We start from the raw sequence: 20,290 nt of genomic DNA on the forward strand, positions 1-20,290 counted from the left end.
CCCCTTGTTCACAGGTGACTCCAGAGAATTGTCCAATGCATGCGCAGACAAAATATGTATTGAATGGTGAACATTGGGCACCGTTCTGGCATGGGTTGCTAAGACATGGGTTTTCAGCTACAATAAATAAAGTTCAAAAGTGTTAAAGCCTTTTAATAATTAATAATTAACAACATTTATCAATCGCAAAATACAAAGGTTTCTAAGCGCTAACTACAACTTACACTTGTAAGTGCCTGTCTTGTAATAAACTTTTATTGTAAGACAAACTTAACTATAATTGAAGACCGAATTAAAAAGACTAGTTTGCGTCTGACGTCAGGGCAACGGCGCGTTGTGATTGGTTGCTGTCCTGCGCAGTACGGCATTTTTGGTCTGGTTGACAGGACGTCAGACGCAAACTAGTCTCTTTAATTCGGTCTTCAATTATAATAAACATAATAATTTAAAGCTACTTTTCAACATGTTTAAATTGCTTAAATAGCGATAGGACATGCTGCAGCGGTATATTTCAAAATTTGACTATTAAAGTTTCATGTAATAACTTACTACTTATTTCGCAGAATTGTCCGAAGAATCCGATATTACAGTTACAGACCGCAGCAGTTCTTTGCGCGTAACTGAAGTAGGCATTGGCACACGTTCCTCCATTTCTGCACAATACTCCAGAACAATCATCTGCAGTAGGATTATTCACTGAAAGCAAGATTAGATTAGACGGTCATTCCCGAAATCATTCATTACACATGCTCAATTGGTGGAACGTAAGAATGCGATAACGTAGTTTCAGTTCCTTTGGGATTCTTAGTCCTTCAAGTTTTATTAAAGAATACGTATAGATGAATCCAACGAGCCAAGTCATAGTCAGGATTTGGTCGGCCATTATTGGGTCCCCGCAGCACCTACCTGGTGTTGTGACTGCCCAATTGGGTGGATTAAAGCCGCTTAAAATTCGATATTAGATTCTTTTGTGTTGTAAACTGTCATCATTCTTTTGTCTACATGCAACACGGGTGATATAATGCAGTTTAAAATACCCTCCAAGGCCGCATCATTTCACATTTTAAGTGAGATGGAGCCGACGGGGACCCAGCTATGGCTGCCATTGAGGTGTAGGAATGCGTGAAATTGGATTCGTCTATAGCTTTGGAAAAATAACGAATATGATATGGGCACAAAAGTAACAACAAATGTTGTCTACTTTCTTAACACATATTCGTCATAATATTCTCCCAGAGTGTTCTACCATCATGACCATGAAGAAGATAAATTATTACTCGTTTTATAGAATTGAAACTAGAAGGGCTAAATAGATAGCAATAGTCACAAATGCTATTGCACTTACAATCTCTCGTCTCACTTACAGTTTACCAAACCATAGTTTATATAAAACCCAACTTACCTACGCTGGTGAGACAGTTGGAGCCACCGAAACCTCGGTTGCAAACACACGTGTATTGGTTTCTGTAGAACCCTTGTGTCGCACTGTTTTGATCATAACCGTTGTAACATTCACCGTTGTTCTGACATGGAACATTGTTGCATGATTCAAAGTTGGGGGTTCCAGCTGCAAACAAACAGAAAATGTCAATACAAGACCACCAGCACTTGCAAAATTGTCAAACATGGGACGGTACCCTAAAGGACCATACCAGTATATAGTTACAGTTTAACATTTGTTTCTGCCAGTACGTGTAAAAACAAGAACTTTACTGGCATTAAGGGGGTACTACACCCCTGCCCAGTTTTGTGCCCAGTTTTGCATTTTTCTCAAAAAATATAGCGCATTGGGGACAAGTAAGATATTTATATTATAGGGGCAAGGACTACAACTACTTTACTGGAAATTTTGTTTCAGCACAGACAACAGTTGTGGAGTTACAGTCAAAAATGAGGGAAAACCAATATTTGATCAATAAATCAATAACTACTTGCTTTGAGTTGCTGAATTTTCAGTACAGTAGTTGTAGTCCTTGCCCCTATAATATACATATCTTACTTGTCACCAATGTGCTATAATTTTTGAGATAAATTGGGCAGGGGTGTAGTACCCCCTTAATTGTGCTTAAGAAATTAGTATTAAGGTTCAATTGTAGGATTTACATATTGTTAGAGTTAGGATTAACAGACTGACCAGGGATAACCTTTTAATAATGATATCTTGAGCAGAGTGAGCATTCCTGACATTTCATTTTAAAAACTTGAAAAGCAAACTAGTTTCCAGACCTGATGTGTGATTGTAATTAATATAGATTTCGTTGAATAGAGAATTTAAACGTACATTATAATAATATAATCAGATAACAAATTAATTATATGATTATATAAATAAGTTAATGTAATTAACTAGACATTAACCGTAGTGGCGAAATGTTAGTGAGTATTATAATTAATTTAGATTTCGTTGAATACAGAAGAGAAATGTTACTCTCATTTTGAGGAAAATATGTGATATGATCAAGCAAAATCAGTCGGAACTCGGAAATATTGATTTTAAGATATAGCCAAACAAAGGAAATAATTATTTCCTTATGTTCTGGAAACTCTTTAATTGCTCACATCTTTTGGTTGTCCAATTTCAACTAGGATTTTCTGCAAATGTAGCTTTGTAAATGCCTGTTATTATTCAATAAGAAACTAAAATTGTATATAACCGACTCCAGACTGATTTTGCTTGATCACACCATTATGTCGTTGTATATTGTATATTGTATTTTCTCCCGTTATTATTTGATTTTGAAGATAACAAATTAATTATAATAAATAAGTTAATGTAATTAACTAGACATTAACCGTAGTGGCGAAATTTTAGTGAGTATTATAATTAATTTAGATTTCGTTGAATACAGAAGAGAAATGTTACTCTCATTTTGAGGAAAATATGTGATATGATCAAGCAAAATCAGTCGGAACTCGGAAATATTGATTTTAAGATATAGCCAAACAAAGGAAATAATTATTTCCTTATGTTCTGGAAACTCTTTAATTGCTCACATCTTTTGGTTGTCCAATTTCAACTAGGATTTTCTGCAAAATGTAGCTTTGTAAATGCCTGTTATTATTCAATAAGAAACTAAAATTGTATATAACCGACTCCAGACTGATTTTGCTTGATCACACCATTATGTCGTTGTATATTGTATATTGTATTTTCTCCCGTTATATTATTTGATTTTGAAGAAAAAAGTGGCCTGTGATCTCAAACTTTTATACGAGGATAATATTTTTTAAGCCCAATATATTTGTACATTCACAGAATGGCCTTTGAATGTGTGTGGTACAAAAGTTACACTATAAAACTTTAGCCTATAATTAAAGACAGAGATAAAAAGAATTTATCGCGTCTGATGTCACTGTCAATTACGATCCTTGATTGGTTTACACAGGTTAATCAGCGCGTAAAAGGAAGACCAATCTATCTGGTGCTGATCGGAGAAAAGGAATAGCAGCAAATGGCGAAAAATTACGTACTTTTACAAGGCAAAAAGCAGTTTTTCTAGGCATTGTGGACATGGTGCCTTCGGTTATGAAAGTTTCCTACTATAAAGACCTAACTTTTGAAATGGTTTGCATGTCGAAAGGTGCAAAATTAACAATAAGGCGCCCGGTTATAAATCCGCGTTCAGCAAGTCATCATCACGACACTTGTAAACAAACCGTGGTCGAGTTTGATTGACAGATGACGTCAGACGCGATAAATTCTCTTTATCTTTGTCTTTCATTATAAATACAGGTATGACTGAAAATGAGACAGTTTTGCCCAATAGTGTGAGTCCTTACCTATTGGAGTCTCACAGTTGATACCACCATAGCCAGATCGACAGGTACATACGTAGTAGTTGTTACCCAAACAGGCACAGGAACCTCCATTTTCACATGGAAAGTTATTACATGGGTTCACATATATTTGAGTTCCTTCATAATTAGAAGATAAAACAAATTGATTATATGATTATATGAATAAGTTAATGTAATTAACTAACTAGACATTAACGGTAGTGGCGAAATTTTAGCGAGTAAATGGTTTCCTTGCTTACTGATTTCGCAGTTAACTCCTTCAAATCCAGGCTGGCATGAACATTGATAAGCATAACATGTTCCTTGAACACGTGAACATTGGCCTCCGTTAATACATGGGTTGTTGGTGCAAGGGTCCGGAACAGCTGAAATGATATCAATGTAAACATTAATCATGTTAATGAACCAATAAACGAGGTTATGGGTACAGATTATGTAACATGTTAAAGTCAGTACGCGTTTGACTTTACTTATCATGTTTATGGTTGTCCAGTCTGAAGATTTGCTTCAGCTTCGCAAATAATCTGCCACCATGCTTTCTGAATGGAATTCTTTCTTCATCAGTCCATTCAATTACATCTTTTCTGATGACATCACTGACCCATCTGCTGTTGGGCCTTCCTTTCCGTTTCTGGCATGGTACAAAAGAGAGGGATTTCTTTCGGGTTCGTGAATCATTGGTTTGGAAAGAGTTGACAATGCAACAGCAGTGATGTTGTTTTACACTTATGGTGATCCAGGCCAATGATGCGAGCTTTCCAATTCCTGGACTAGAGTCTCTAAGTCCTCCCATTGCGTTGCATTGCAAAGATTAGTAAAGCAGAATGTTGAATCAGAATCATCATGCGCGTACACCTTTCCATGAAATAGTTTTGCGTTTGGTATAATAATTATCGCACATGTCTGTAGTCTTCGAAGAATTTGCACAGACAAGCAGCAGTAAGAGTTGAAATCAGAAACGAATTGTGTTTGATTAATAGTACATTGTGATACAACACTTACCGGTTTGACAGAATGGTCCTGTGAAACACGAAGGACAAGTACATGTGTAATCAGTGCAGCTGTTCGGCTGAGCCTGGCAAATAGCACCATTCTCACACTTGTGGTTGAGACAAGCATCAATTCCTGTAATGAATGCAATGAGTTGCGTTTCATATATTTTATGTTAAACCATGGATCATCATCCATATAGACAGTACATAGTAAGGTCGACATACGACGGGATAAAATAACAACATCGCATAAAATTAGAAGTTACTCTTTGATGATTCTCGATAGTATTCTTCTTGGAATGACGATGAACTACTCACGGTTTTCACAGAATCGTCCATAATAGCATGGTGGACACTGGCAGAAGTATTGACTACATGAGCCTGGGTAAGCTGTACACTGTCCGCCATTCTGACAATTATGATTAGCACATGGATTACCTGCCACTGTTGCGAAAAAACAAAAACAAAAACAGGCAAGCAAATAAACTAATATTAATTCAATATAGTTATATTTTAAACATTTATTTATTTGTTATTATTGTCATAAGGTGACAGCGATGCAGAAAAGTGGGTCTTAGCAGCCCTACATGCGCGTCACCTCCAATGTAGGAGTGTCCCGGAGTGGGGGCCGGGGGGGGGGGGGGGGGTTGAGTCAGGCAGTCAGTGTGCCGCACTTATCCTCCATACGGACGTATTAAAAGCACTCTTTGATTAGTAGCCTAGCGCAAACTAGGTCTATCCTCCCGACATGAATCTACGTTCTTTCTCAAATGAAGAGCTTATTTCCAAACCGGGTTAAGTCCACACACGCATGTGTCTGATTTATCTGTGTGATATTGCTACGGGTTGTGATGCTATTGGTATTATAATCAGTTGGATGCACCATTACAAAGCGAACCGTTTCATCAAAGATGTCATCCATTTATCCCCTCATTGGCATTGGGGTTGCTGATAATAAGAAAGATCAATAAATGTTTAAAGATTTCGGTGAAAATGGGGTCTATTATAAAATTCATCATTAATATAATTTAATTACCTTCGACAACTGTCACTGTGAAAGTATCAGTTGATGTGAGTTCACAATTGTCAGTGGCTGTTCCTGTAACAGTTGTTACTCCACTTGGAAAGGTTCCACACACTTGATTTCCTTGAGGGGTTAATGTAATGAACCCACTATTGTATCTTACAGTAGGAGTTCCTGAATTGTCTGTTACTGAGCATGGTGTAAAACACACTCGTGTGTTAGCTTGTCCGCCTTGTCCACACGGTGCTTCATCTCTTACGTCTTGACAGAAGATGTTCGGCGGGATGGTGTCACCTTAAATGGAATATTGTTATGTTCATAAGTCATGTATTGTTATGTTTCGACGAAGGAAAGGGTATTTTGAAATACTGGTAGACTAGGTTTTGAGAGATAATACGAGAGGCCTTGATACTATTTATATATGTCAGTGTATGTGAATCCTATAGCCTATTTATTACAACTTCACAAGTATTTTTATCAGTAAACCTCAGGGTTCCTGATATTTTCACAGAAAGAAGTTTGAGGTTTGGTAATTTTGGTTTTCAAAAACATTGGCATATTCAACACATATGAAAATTGTACACTCCTTTGGACATGGGGAACATACTTATTTTTCACAAGAAGCTTCAAGTCTGAAAAAACATTGCATATTTAAATAACTATTATTACTATGAATGAGTATAATCCACAGAGGAACAGAATCACACCTGTGACTTTGATGATAAATATAACAGAATTTACCTCGAAAAATGTCACCTTTGACTAAAAGTGGGATGGAATCTTTAATATGATTCAAAATAGATAAACAAAAGGGTACAATTCAGGTCATACGTTTGTTGTAATCGTGAATAGTAATCTGACAGAAGCCAATGCTTTATTGGGCTATTCCAGTTACCTACAATGGAAGACATGACCTTAATTTACCACACAAAATTTCCACACAAAAGTCTACATCCCCTGTGTGGGAAATTAAGGTCATGTCATCCATAGGGGTGTATGGATTTCAATTTGAACAGCTGATTCATTTACGTAATCATTACCTCCAGCAACGGACACTGTAAAAGTATCAGACGATGTGAGACCACAATTGTCAGTGGATGTTGCTGTTATGGTTGACGATCCAATGGGAAAGGTTGCACATACTTGGTTTCCTTCAGGAGTGAATTGAATTAATCCACTGTTGTATCTTACAGTAGGAGTTATTCCTGAATTATCTGTTGCTGAGCACGGTTGGAAACACACTCTGGCGTCAGTGTGTTCACACTCACATATTGAACTGATATCGTTTCCGCAGGAAACACTCGGCGGGATTTGGTCACCTGCAATGATTATATTTGTATATGAACCTGATAAATGCAATATTTGAATAAGTATATTGCATTACATCCCATTGGACCGACAACTGTAACAGCAACAGTTGTCAGCTATACATATTACTAGGTATTCGCACTTTGCATGGATCCGCCATCTTACTACCAAAATGAGGTTCCCCTGCAAACCTTGCTGCAAACGCATGCGGAAAAAGTGCATTTTTTATTTCTCGCGCGTTTATAGCAACGCGAAAGAAGGCTTTTGCAAAGCGTACGCGGTAATTAAAGGAAGCGTTTGGCAGGCGTACGCACACACAACAGGCGATTTGTAAGTAGAACTTCGTTTTGAGATGACCATGTAAAGGATCAACATGCCTATTAGATTTCAGATGCTAAAAACAATATAGTTGAATTTTGAAGCAGATAGAGAGTACGGTGTCCTAGCGGTTAGGGCATACGACTCATGACTGCGAGGTTATTGGTTCGAACCCCGTCAGGGCCAATGTGTTCTTTCCTTGGGCAAGGCACTTTATCTCACTTGATGTATTCCAATTAGGTGTAAAATGGGGAGTTATTTGAGGATAGTCAAACCTGTGCCGTTATTTCTTCTTCTTCTTAGTTTCAGTCGGCAGGGTGGCTTTATAAATATTTCGCCAACACTAGCTCCTGGAACCTAGGATTGATTACATATATCAGAACCGGGGATGACCCTTCTCTTTCCGAATAGCGCTGACACTAAACGTGCACATGGTTTGACTCTTTCTGTACACGGGACCAACAGCTTTATGTGACTTCCGAACCACAAGACGTCGCACACACACTACCTACATCTCCAAGTGCTAAGCAGTGTATTGGGGTGAGAAGAAATCCTACAATTTTATTCTGTAAAGTAACTGAACACAATGTAGGATTTCCGACCTTATAGGAACATTTTAGGAGAGGAAGAGGCTCGAACCCTCGCCGATCGTATTCTCCCGGCCGACAGCGCAACGCCTTTAACCGCTCGGCCATTTTGCCCTCCAAATGGTGTGGTACCCAGCAAACACAAAACGTTTTCGACATCATTCGCAAAAGGGTATAAAAGGTTGTCAGAAAACGTTTAAATGTCGGGTTATATAAAGGGTATATTAATGGTATAAAACGTTTTCATACCATTAGAAATCATTTTTTGATAATCTACTGCTCAGCAAACAAAAAATGTTTTAGAGAAAATGTTTAAATGTCGGGTTATATAAAGGGTATAAAACGTTTTAATAACATTCCAAAAACATTTTGAAAACTTGATACAAAACATTCTAAACAGAATGTTATTTTGGTTTGAAAAAACATTTTGCGAAAAATGTTTGCCCAAAATATTTGCAATAACGTTTTAAAAACGTTTTCATGACCTTTATATAACCCGACATTTAAATGTTATTAAATCGTTTTGAAAAAAACATTTTAAGAACATTTCTGTGTTTGCTGAGTGCAAATATTTTAACATAATGTTATTTAAGTGTTAACAAAATATTTGGCAAAAAATGTTTGCAAAAATAGTTTACAATAACATTTTTGAAAACATTTAAAAATATTGTTGTAGTGTGTTTTCATACAAAACGTTTTAAAACGTTTTCATGACCTTTATATAACCCGACATTTTAATGTTATTAAAACGTTTTTATGTAAACCAAAAGCCAAAATATAACTTATTAAAAACGTTTTTAAAACGTTTTTGTGTTTGCTGGGATATCCTAGGGGCAGCGGAATAAATGTAAAGCGCTATACCTGTTTAATTACGCTATATAAATGGTTACATTTATAACAACTACACGCCGCACCACATGACTATACTATAAATTTCAATTGAATGAACACAGCTTTCAACAACTGTACACGATCCGACCGCATGTTATAGTAGTGCTCGGCGAGGCAATCGTATATCGCGTATTTCAAACTACAACGGGAACGCAAAACCTAATTGGATACAATAATAACCAGTGCGTTGGTATGGTTGGATTCACTTCCGCGTTACACGCATACAGGCGCACACGCTGGCATACTATGGATGGCGGATACCTTCTTAATACGCCTAAGATAATACGCCTAACCTTAGACGTCTAAGATGCAATCTTATAAGGTTAGGCGTTTTATCTTAGGCGTATTTAGAAGGTTTCCGCCATGATGGGGGATACCTTCAAAATACGCCTAAGTTAATACGCCTAACCTTAGACGTCTAAGATGCAATCTTAGGCATCTACGAATTTCGCGGTAGACTTAAATCAACGAATCACATGACCAGAAATCCCAAACAGCCAATCACCTTAAGCGTATTCAATTATTGACCAATGAAATCTTAGACGCCTAAGATTTTACACGCCTAAGATTTCTTACACGTATTCAATTCTTAAGCGTATTCAATTATTGACCAATGAAATCTTAGACGCCTAAGATTTTACACGCCTAAGATTTCTTACACGTCTAAGATTGATATTTTAGTGATGGACGGTATCACCAATGTGATAGCACGCCTAGCTCGCAAAGCACCCTGGAAGACTAGCTCGTATTACAGATACCATGCGCAGTGATCGATCATAAAGTACGGCGGGATAATCAGTTCAGTTTATGTACAGGCTTTATCAAAATGATTGGTACCCATCAGTTTTGATGGTTATTTAAAGGCCTGCTTCTTTGAAATGCAACATAGGGTCTTCTTAAAATGACCATAGTTTATAGTTATATGACTGTCTATAACATTAATCAACAAATTATGTGAATCCTAGGTTGCATTTTGATATGGTAGTCATGTCTATATCATTTTGTATCAGATAGTAGATTAGGTTGACCAAATAACACGACCGCCAACCATGCCAACACAGCCCGTAACATCATTTACAGGGTCTGACCAACAACAACAGGCGCTATGATCGAATTTGCGATACCGTCCATCACTAGTCACGGTCAAATGGTCAATCTTGGACGTCTAAGAAAAATCTTAGGCGTGTAAAATCTTAGGCGTCTAAGATTTCATTGGTTAATAATTGAATACGCCTAAGATGATTAGTTGTTTGGGATTTCTGGTCCTGCCATTCGTTGATTTAAGTCTACCACGAAATTCTTAGACGCCTAAGATTGCATCTTAGACGTCTAAGGTTAGGCGTATTATCTTAGGCGTATTTTGAAGGTATCCGCCATCATGGCGGAAACCTTCTAAATACGCCTAAAATAAAACGCCTAGCCTTACACGTCTAAGATTGCATCTTAGACGTCTAAGGTTAGGCGTATTATCTTAGGCGTATTTTGAAGGTTTCCGCCATCCATAGCATACATCGCGCAGTGTACATAAAAATCCTCACGCTATGTCAGACTGTGTTCATTCAATTGAAATTTCTAGTATAGTTAGGCAGTCTTACCTCCAGTGACTGTAACTGTAAGAGTATCGGACGATGTGAGACCGCAATTGTCAGTGGCTGTTGCTGTTACAGATGTCACTCCAGCTGGAAAGGTTGCACAAACCTGATTTCCTTGAGGGGCGAATTGAATTAATCCACTGTTGTATCTTACATTAGGAGTTCCTGAATTGTCTGATGCTGTGCATTGGTTGAAACACACTTGTGTGTTAGCTTGTCCACACTGAACTTGGGAACTGACATCTTGTCCGCAGAAAATACTCGGCGGGACCTGGTCACCTGTAATGAAATATATTGCGTTTTGAAAAGTTACTTGAGAACTGACATCTTGTCCGCAGAAAACATTCGACGGGACAGTTTCACCCGTTATGAATAATTATATTGTTGTCGGTCAGGCTTGATCATCTTTACTTTCAACAAAAGACATGTTAAAACACATGAATGCTGAATGCGGGATTTGTTGTATTACGTATTTGACCCATTTTTTCTCGGCCATATCGTTATATCATTTTATTGTTAAAACTTTAAAAAGAAGAAAATTCGCTGCACAGGCTAATTAACTGGACTTATCGAGTCAAGCGTGACCTTGTTTATTTTTTTTTGCAAATTGCCTTTGTTTTCGTTGCCAAATGTCATTATTCACTTTTTGACGAATGAAAATGAAAATAAATGGGCTACTTAAACGATGTTCGAATTATACAACTGATGAATTGACGAGCATCTTTTTTGTTGGGGGTGGGGTAGGAGTAGGGGCAGCTTACCTCCAGTGACGGTAACTGTAAGAGTATCAGACGATGTGAGACCGCAATTGTCAGTGGCTGTTGCTGTTACAGATGTCACTCCAGCTGGAAAGGTTGCACAAACCTGATTTCCTTGAGGGGCGAATTGAATTAATCCACTGTTGTATCTTACATTAGGAGTTCCTGAATTGTCTGATGCTGTGCATTGGTTGAAACACACTTGTGTGTTAGCTTGTCCACATTGAACTTGGGAACTGACATCTTGTCCGCAGAAAATACTTGGCGGGACCTGGTCACCTGTATAGTGTGTAATGATAGATTGTCATGTTTTATCGGTCACCTATATTTCAGATTAAAAAAACAAGGTGTGTTATTTTTACAAAATTTGGATTTCCTTCAAAACAAAGAGATCAAAATTTGCAGCTTTCGTGCAAATTGAAGAAGTTTCGCAAGTGTTTCCATATTTTAATTGTCTGTATGAAACAGAATAGAAACACAGGTTTGCAAAAATAAATAAAAAAGAAGTAAACATAATGTATGTTTAAGGTCGTTCCCAGATGTTTGAAATGTCGAATAGTGATCCAACAGACATGACAGAAGACAATGATTAATTATAGCTACACGTAGCATAAAATCTTTGCTACAAATGCGTAATACTTGTTGTAAGTGATTTGTTTTTATTATGTTTTGGCTCCTTTCGTTGTTGAATTGTATAATTCACTTCTTAATGCTCAGACAAGTTTGGGAGAGGGAGAGAGGCTGCTTACCTCCAGTGACTGTAACTGTTAGAGTATCAGTCGATGTGAGACCGCAATTGTCAGTGGCTGTTGCTGTTACAGATGTCACTCCAGCTGGATATGTTGCACATATTTGATTTCCTTGAGGAGTGAATTGAATCAATCCACTGTTGTATCTTACATTAGGAGTTCCTGAATTGTCTGATGCTGTGCATTGGTTGAAACACACTTGTGTGTTAGCTTGTCCACATTGAACTTGGGAACTGACATCTTGTCCGCAGAAAATACTTGGCGGGACCTGGTCACCTGTATAGTGTGTAATGATAGATTGTCATGTTTTATCGGTCACCTATATTTCAAATTAAAAAACAAAGGTGTTAATTTTACAAAAATTTAGATTTGTTTCAAAACAAGCAAAGAGATCAAAAGTTGCACCTTTGGTGCAAATTGAAGAAGTGTCGCAAGTCTTTCCTAAATTTTCTGTATGAAACAGAATAGAAACACAGGTTGGCAAAAAAATTAACACATACGCTGTACGTTATTTGTTTTCATTATGTTTTTGGCTCATTTCGTTGTTGAATTGTATAATTCACTTCTTAATGATCAGACAAGTGTCTTGTTTGGGAGAGGGAGGAGAGGCTGCTTACCTCCAGTGACTGTAACTGTTAGAGTATCAGTCGATGTGAGACCGCAATTGTCAGTGGCTGTTGCTGTTACAGATGTCACTCCAGCTGGATATGTTGCACATATTTGATTTCCTTGAGGGGCGAATTGAATCAATCCACTGTTGTATCTCACATTTGGAGTTCCTGAATTATCTGTTGCTGTGCATTGGTTGAAACACACTTGTGTGTTAGCTTGTCCACATTGAACTTGGGAGCTGACATCTTGTCCGCAAAAATACTCGGCGGATTCTGGTCACCTGTAAAGTGTGTAATGATTGATAGTTATGTTTTTCGGTCACCTATATTTCAGATTTGAAAACATTGTGTGGTATTTTTACAAAATTTGGATTTACTTCAAAACAAAGAGATCGTGCAAATTGAAGAAGTTTCGCAAGTGTTTCCATATTTTCATTGTCTGTATGAAACAGAATAGAAACACAGGTTTGCAAAAAATAAATAAAAAAGAAGTAAACATAATGTATGATTAAGGTCGTTCCCAGATGTTTGAAATGTCGAATAGTGATCCAACAGAAGACAATGATTAATTGCAGCTACACGTAACATAAATTCTTTGCTACAAAATAATGCTTAGTACTATTTTTATTTTTAAAACGCACATACGCTGTATGTGATTTGTTTTCATTATGTTTTTGGCTCATTTCGTTGTTGAATTGTATAATTCACTTCTTAAAGTTGTTGAATTGTATAATTCACTTCTTAGTGGTCTTAAAGTGTCTCTCTGTTTGGGAGAGGGAGGAGAGGCTGCTTACCTCCAGTGACTGTAACTGTTAGAGTATCAGACGATGTGAGACCGCAATTGTCAGTGGCTGTCGCTGTCACAGATGTCACTCCAGCTGGATATGTTGCACATATTTGATTTCCTTGAGGAGTGAATTGAATCAATCCACTGTTGTATCTCACATTTGGAGTTCCTAAATTATCTGTTGCTGTGCATTGGTTGAAACACACTTGTGTGTTAGCTTGTCCACACTGAACTTGGGAACTGACATCTTGTCCGCAGAAAATACTCGGCGGGACCTGGTCACCTGTATAGTGTGTAATGATAAATTGTTATGTTTTTTTGGTCACCAATATTTCAGATTAAAAAACGAAGGTGTTAATTTTACAAAATTTGGATTTGCTTCAAAACAAGCAAAGAGATCAAAAGTTGCACCTTTCGTGCAAATTGAAGAAGTTTCACAAGTGTTTCCATATTTTAGTTGTCTGTATGAAACAGAATAGAAACACAGGTTGGCAATAAATAAATAAAAACAAAGTTAACATAATGTATGTTTAAAATCGTTCCCAGATTTTTTAAATGTCGAATAATGATCCAATAGAAGACAATGATTAATTTCAACTACACGTAGAATAAATTCTTTGCTACAAATGCTTAGTACTATTTTTAGTTTTTAAACCCATATGGGCTGTATGTGATTTGTTTTTATTAATATGTTTTTGGCTCCTTTTGTTCTTGGATTGTATAAATTCACTTCTTAATGATCAGACAAGTGTCTTGTTTGGGAGAGGGAGGAGAGGCTACTCACCTCCAGTGACTGTAACTGTAAGAGTATCAGACGATGTGAGACCGCAATTGTCAGTGGCTGTTGCTGTTACAGATGTCACTCCAGCTGGATATGTTGCACATATTTGATTTCCTTGAGGAGTGAATTGAATCAATCCACTGTTGTATCTCACATTTGGAGTTCCTAAATTATCTGTTGCTGTGCATTGGTTGAAACATACTTGTGTGTTAGCTTGTCCACACTGAACTTGGGAACTGACATCTTGTCCGCAGAAAATACTCGGCGGGACCTGGTCACCTGTATAGTGTGTAATGATAAAATGTTATGTTGTTTCGGTCACCTATATTTCAGATAAAAAAACAAGGGTGTTAATTTTACAAAATTTGGATTTGCTTAAAAACAAGCAAAGAGATTAAAAGTTGCACCTTTCGTGCAAATTGAAGAAGTTTCGCAAGTGTTTCCATATTTTAGTTGTCTGTATAAAACAGAATAGAAACACCGGTTGGCAAAAAATAAATAAAAAAGAAGTTAACATAATGTATGTTTCAAGTCATTTCCAGATTTTTGAAATGTCGAATAATGATCCAAAAGAAGACAGTGATTAATTTCAACTTCACGTAGTATAAATTCGTTGCTACAAATGCATACAAACGCATGCGCTGTACGTGATTTGTTTTTATTAATATGTTTTTGGCTCCTTTCGTTGTTGAATTGTATAAATTCACTTCTTATTGATCAGACAAGTGTCTTGTTTGGGAGAGGGAGGAGAGGCTGCTCACCTCCAGTGACTGTAACTGTTAGAGTATCAGTCGATGTGAGACCGCAATTGTCAGTGGCTGTTGCTGTTACAGATGTCACTCCAGCTGGATATGTTGCACATATTTGATTTCCTTGAGGAGTGAATTGAATCAATCGACTGTTGTATCTCACATTTGGAGTTCCTGAATTATCTGTTGCTGTGCATTGGTTGAAACACACTTGTGTGTTAGCTTGTCCACATTGAACTTGGGAGCTGACATCTTGTCCGCAGAAAATACTCGGCGGATTTTGGTCACCTGTAAAGTGTTAAATGATTGATTGTTATGTTTTTCGGTCACCTATATTTCAGATTTGAAAACATGGTGTGGTATTTTTACAAAATTTGGATTTACTTCAAAACAAAGAGATCGTGCAAATTGAAGAAGTTTCGCAAGTGTTTTCATATTTTCATTGTCTGTATGAAACAGAATAGAAACACAGGTTTGCAAAAAATAAATAAAAAAGAAGTAAACATAATGTATGTTTAAGGTATTCCCAGATGTTTGAAATGTCGAATAGTGATCCAACAGAAGACAATGATTCATCATCATCATCAGTCGGCTGCGGAGCAGGCGACTACAAGCTTTCTCCAACTAATGCGATCTTGGGCAAGTGAAACAATTTTGTTTGGCTGCAGCATCCCTTCAGTATCTCCCAGGAGGTGCTGGACATACTGTAAGTACAGTGTGCGCGGCCGTCCCGGTTTCCTCTTCCCATGTGGTGGGATATAAAGCGCATATTCTTTCACAGGCTCTCCATCTGCAAGACGCAGTATATAGCCGAGAAATTTGAGTTGATGAATCTTGACTCTAGCAACCAGTGGAGTGGGGTTGGTCAGGTTGTAGATGGTTTCATTTGGAATCCGATCCACACGTTTGATGTTTAACATGATTCTGTAGCAAGATGTTGCAAATGCATTGATCTTGTTTTCCATGTCCTTGGTAATTACCCATGACTCGCACCCGTACAGAAAGACAGTAACACACGTTGTCTGAACAGACAATGATTAATTGCAGCTACACGTAACATAAATTCTTTGCTACAAATGCTTAGTACTATTTTTATTTTTAAAACGCACATACGCTGCACGTGATTTGTTTTCATTATGTTTTTGGCTCCTTTCGTTGTTGAATTGTATAATTCACTTCTTAATGATCAGACAAGTGTCTTGTTTGGGAGAGGGAGGAGAGGCTGCTTACCTCCAGTGACTGTAACTGTTAGAGTATCAGTCGATGTGAGACCGCAATTGTCAGTGGCTGTTGCTGTTACAGATGTCACTCCAGCTGGATATGTTGCACATATTTGATTTCCTTGAGGGGCGAATTGAATCAATCCACTGTTGTATCTCACATTTGGAGTTCCTGAATTATCTGTTGCTGTGCATTGGTTGAAACACACTTGTGTGTTAGCTTGTCCACATTGAACTTGGGAGCTGACATCTTGTCCGCAAAAAATACTCGGCGGATTCTGGTCACCTGTAAAGTGTGTAATGATTGATAGTTATGTTTTTCGGTCACCTATATTTCAGATTTGAAAACATGGTGTGGTATTTTTACAAAATTTGGATTTACTTCAAAACAAAAAGATCGTGCAAATTGAAGAAGTTTCGGAAGTGTTTTCATATTTTCATTGTCTGTATGAAACAGAATAGAAACACAGGTTTGCAAAAAATAAATAAAAAAGAAGTAAACATAATGTATGATAAAGGTCGTTCCCAGATGTTTGAAATGTCGAATAGTGATCCAACAGAAGACAATGATTAATTGCAGCTACACGTAACATAAATTCTTTGCTACAAAATAATGCTTAGTACTATTTTTATTTTTAAAACGCACATACGCTGTATGTGATTTGTTTTCATTATGTTTTTGGCTCATTTCGTTGTTGAATTGTATAATTCACTTCTTAAAGTTGTTGAATTGTATAATTCACTTCTTAGTGGTCTTAAAGTGTCTCTCTGTTTGGGAGAGGGAGGAGAGGCTGCTTACCTCCAGTGACTGTAACTGTTAGAGTATCAGACGATGTGAGACCGCAATTGTCAGTGGCTGTCGCTGTCACAGATGTCACTCCAGCTGGATATGTTGCACATATTTGATTTCCTTGAGGAGTGAATTGAATCAATCCACTGTTGTATCTCACATTTGGAGTTCCTAAATTATCTGTTGCTGTGCATTGGTTGAAACACACTTGTGTGTTAGCTTGTCCACATTGAACTTGGGAACTGACATCTTGTCCGCAGAAAATACTTGGCGGGACCTGGTCACCTGTATAGTGTGTAATGATAAATTGTTATGTTTTTTTGGTCACCAATATTTCAGATTAAAAAACGAAGGTGTTAATTTTACAAAATTTGGATTTGCTTCAAAACAAGCAAAGAGATCAAAAGTTGCACCTTTCGTGCAAATTGAAGAAGTTTCACAAGTGTTTCCATATTTTAGTTGTCTGTATGAAACAGAATAGAAACACAGGTTGGCAATAAATAAATAAAAACAAAGTTAACATAATGTATGTTTAAAATCGTTCCCAGATTTTTTAAACGTCGAATAATGATCCAATAGAAGACAATGATTAATTTCAACTACACGTAGAATAAATTCTTTGCTACAAATGCTTAGTACTATTTTTAGTTTTTAAACCCATATGGGCTGTATGTGATTTGTTTTTTATTAATATGTTTTTGGCTCCTTTTGTTCTTGGATTGTATAAATTCACTTCTTAATGATCAGACAAGTGTCTTGTTTGGGAGAGGGAGGAGAGGCTACTCACCTCCAGTGACTGTAACTGTTAGAGTATCAGTCGATGTGAGACCGCAATTGTCAGTGGCTGTTGCTGTTACAGATGTCACTCCAGCTGGATATGTTGCACATATTTGATTTCCTTGAGGAGTGAATTGAATCAATCCACTGTTGTATCTCACATTTGGAGTTCCTAAATTATCTGTTGCTGTGCATTGGTTGAAACACACTTGTGTGTTAGCTTGTCCACACTGAACTTGGGAACTGACATCTTGTCCGCAGAAAATACTCGGCGGGACCTGGTCACCTGTATAGTGTGTAATGATAAATTGTTATGTTGTTTCGGTCACCTATATTTCAGATAAAAAAACAAGGGTGTTAATTTTACAAAATTTGGATTTGCTTAAAACAAGCAAAGAGATTAAAAGTTGCACCTTTCGTGCAAATTGAAGAAGTTTCGCAAGTGTTTCCATATTTTAGTTGTCTGTATAAAACAGAATAGAAACACCGGTTGGCAAAAAATAAATAAAAAAGAAGTTAACATAATGTATGTTTCAAGTCATTTCCAGATTTTTGAAATGTCGAATAATGATCCAATAGAAGACAGTGTTTAATTTCAACTTCACGTAGTATAAATTCGTTGCTACAAATGCATACAAACGCATGCGCTGTACGTGATTTGTTTTTATTAATATGTTTTTGGCTCCTTTCGTTGTTGAATTGTATAAATTCACTTCTTAATGATCAGACAAGTGTCTTGTTTGGGAGAGGGTGGAGAGGCTGCTCACCTCCAGTGACTGTAACTGTTAGAGTATCAGTCGCTGTGAGACCGCAATTGTCAGTGGCTGTTGCTGTTACAGATGTCACTCCAGCTGGATATGTTGCACATATTTGATTTCCTTGAGGAGTGAATTGAATCAATCCACTGTTGTATCTCACATTTGGAGTTCCTGAATTATCTGTTGCTGTGCATTGGTTGAAACACACTTGTGTGTTAGCTTGTCCACATTGAACTTGGGAGCTGACATCTTGTCCGCAGAAAATACTCGGCGGATTTTGGTCACCTGTAAAGTGTTAAATGATTGATTGTTATGTTTTTCGGTCACCTATATTTCAGATTTGAAAACATGGTGTGGTATTTTTACAAAATTTGGATTTACTTCAAAACAAAGAGATCGTGCAAATTGAAGAAGTTTCGCAAGTGTTTCCATATTTTCATTGTCTGTATGAAACAGAATAAAAACACAGGTTTGCAAAAAAAAAATAAATAAAAAAGTAAACATAATGTATGTTTAAGGTATTCCCAGATGTTTGAAATGTCGAATAGTGATCCAACAGAAGACAATGATTCATCATCATCATCAGTCGGCTGCGGAGCAGGCGACTACAAGCTTTCTCCAACTAATGCGATCTTGGGCAAGTGAAACAATTTTGTTTGGCTGCAGCATCCCTTCAGTATCTCCCAGGAGGTGCTGGACATACTGTAAGTACAGTGTGCGCGGCCGTCCCGGTTTCCTCTTCCCATGTGGTGGGATATAAAGCGCATATTCTTTCACAGGCTCTCCATCTGCAAGACGCAGTATATGGCCGAGAAATTTGAGTTGATGAATCTTGACTCTGGCAACCAGTGGAGTGGGGTTGGTCAGGTTGTAGATGGTTTCATTTGGAATCCGATCCACACGTTTGATGTTTAACATGATTCTGTAGCAAGATGTTGCAAATGCATTGATCTTGTTTTCCATGTCCTTGGTAATTACCCATGACTCGCACCCGTACAGAAAGACAGTAACACACGTTGTCTGAACAGACAATGATTAATTGCAGCTACACGTAACATAAATTCTTTGCTACAAATGCTTAGTACTATTTTTATTTTTAAAACGCACATACGCTGTACGTGATTTGTTTTCATTATGTTTTTGGCTCCTTTCGTTGTTGAATTGTATAATTCACTTCTTAATGAACAGACAAGTGTCTTTCTGTTTGGGAGAGGGAGAGAGGCTGCTTACCTCCAGTGACTGTAACTGTTAGAGTATCAGTCGATGTGAGACCGCAATTGTCAGTGGCTGTTGCTGTTACAGATGTCACTCCAGCTGGATATGTTGCACATATTTGATTTCCTTGAGGAGTGAATTGAATCAATCCACTGTTGTATCTTACAGTTGGTGTTCCTGAATTATCTGTTGCTGTGCATTGGTTGAAACACACTTGTGTGTTAGCTTGTCCACATTGAACTTGGGAGCTGACATCTTGTCCGCAAAAAATACTCGGCGGATTCTGGTCACCTGTAAAGTGTGTAATGATTGATAGTTATGTTTTTCGGTCACCCATATTTCAGATTTGAAAACATGGTGTGGTATTTTTACAAAATTTGGATTTACTTCAAAACAAAGAGATCGTGCAAATTGAAGAAGTTTCGCAAGTGTTTCCATATTTTCATTGTCTGTATGAAACAGAATAGAAACACAGGTTTGCAAAAAATAAATAAAAAAGAAGTAAACATAATGTATGATAAAGGTCGTTCCCAGATGTTTGAAATGTCGAATAGTGATCCAACAGAAGACAATGATTAATTGCAG

The 20,290-nt window shown here is 37.3% G+C and overlaps 1 protein-coding gene and 1 long non-coding RNA gene across 2 annotated transcripts; both read right to left on the reverse strand.

Annotated features, from left to right (window-relative positions):
- LOC140147643 (uncharacterized) lies at window positions 1-3,909 on the reverse strand. The gene is made up of 4 exons (XR_011858374.1): window positions 3,781-3,909; window positions 1,403-1,567; window positions 550-696; window positions 1-117 (listed from the first exon to the last, which is right to left on the reverse strand). It is a non-coding gene; the product is annotated as an uncharacterized lncRNA (long non-coding RNA).
- Window positions 3,910-5,100: 1,191 nt separating this feature from the next.
- Window positions 5,101-17,616, reverse strand: LOC140147098 (hyalin-like). Its single transcript, XM_072168872.1, has 10 exons — window positions 17,613-17,616; window positions 16,965-17,240; window positions 14,200-14,475; window positions 13,423-13,698; window positions 12,018-12,293; window positions 11,272-11,547; window positions 10,514-10,789; window positions 6,855-7,160; window positions 5,827-6,108; window positions 5,101-5,234 (listed from the first exon to the last, which is right to left on the reverse strand). The coding sequence occupies exons 1-10, from the start codon at window positions 17,614-17,616 to the stop codon at window positions 5,101-5,103; spliced, it is 2,382 nt and encodes a 793-aa protein (XP_072024973.1).
- Between the last annotated feature and the right edge of the window lie 2,674 nt (window positions 17,617-20,290).

This window comes from Amphiura filiformis, chromosome 3 (genome assembly GCF_039555335.1).
Source record: "Amphiura filiformis chromosome 3, Afil_fr2py, whole genome shotgun sequence".
NCBI classification, from domain to species: domain Eukaryota; kingdom Metazoa; phylum Echinodermata; class Ophiuroidea; order Amphilepidida; family Amphiuridae; genus Amphiura; species Amphiura filiformis.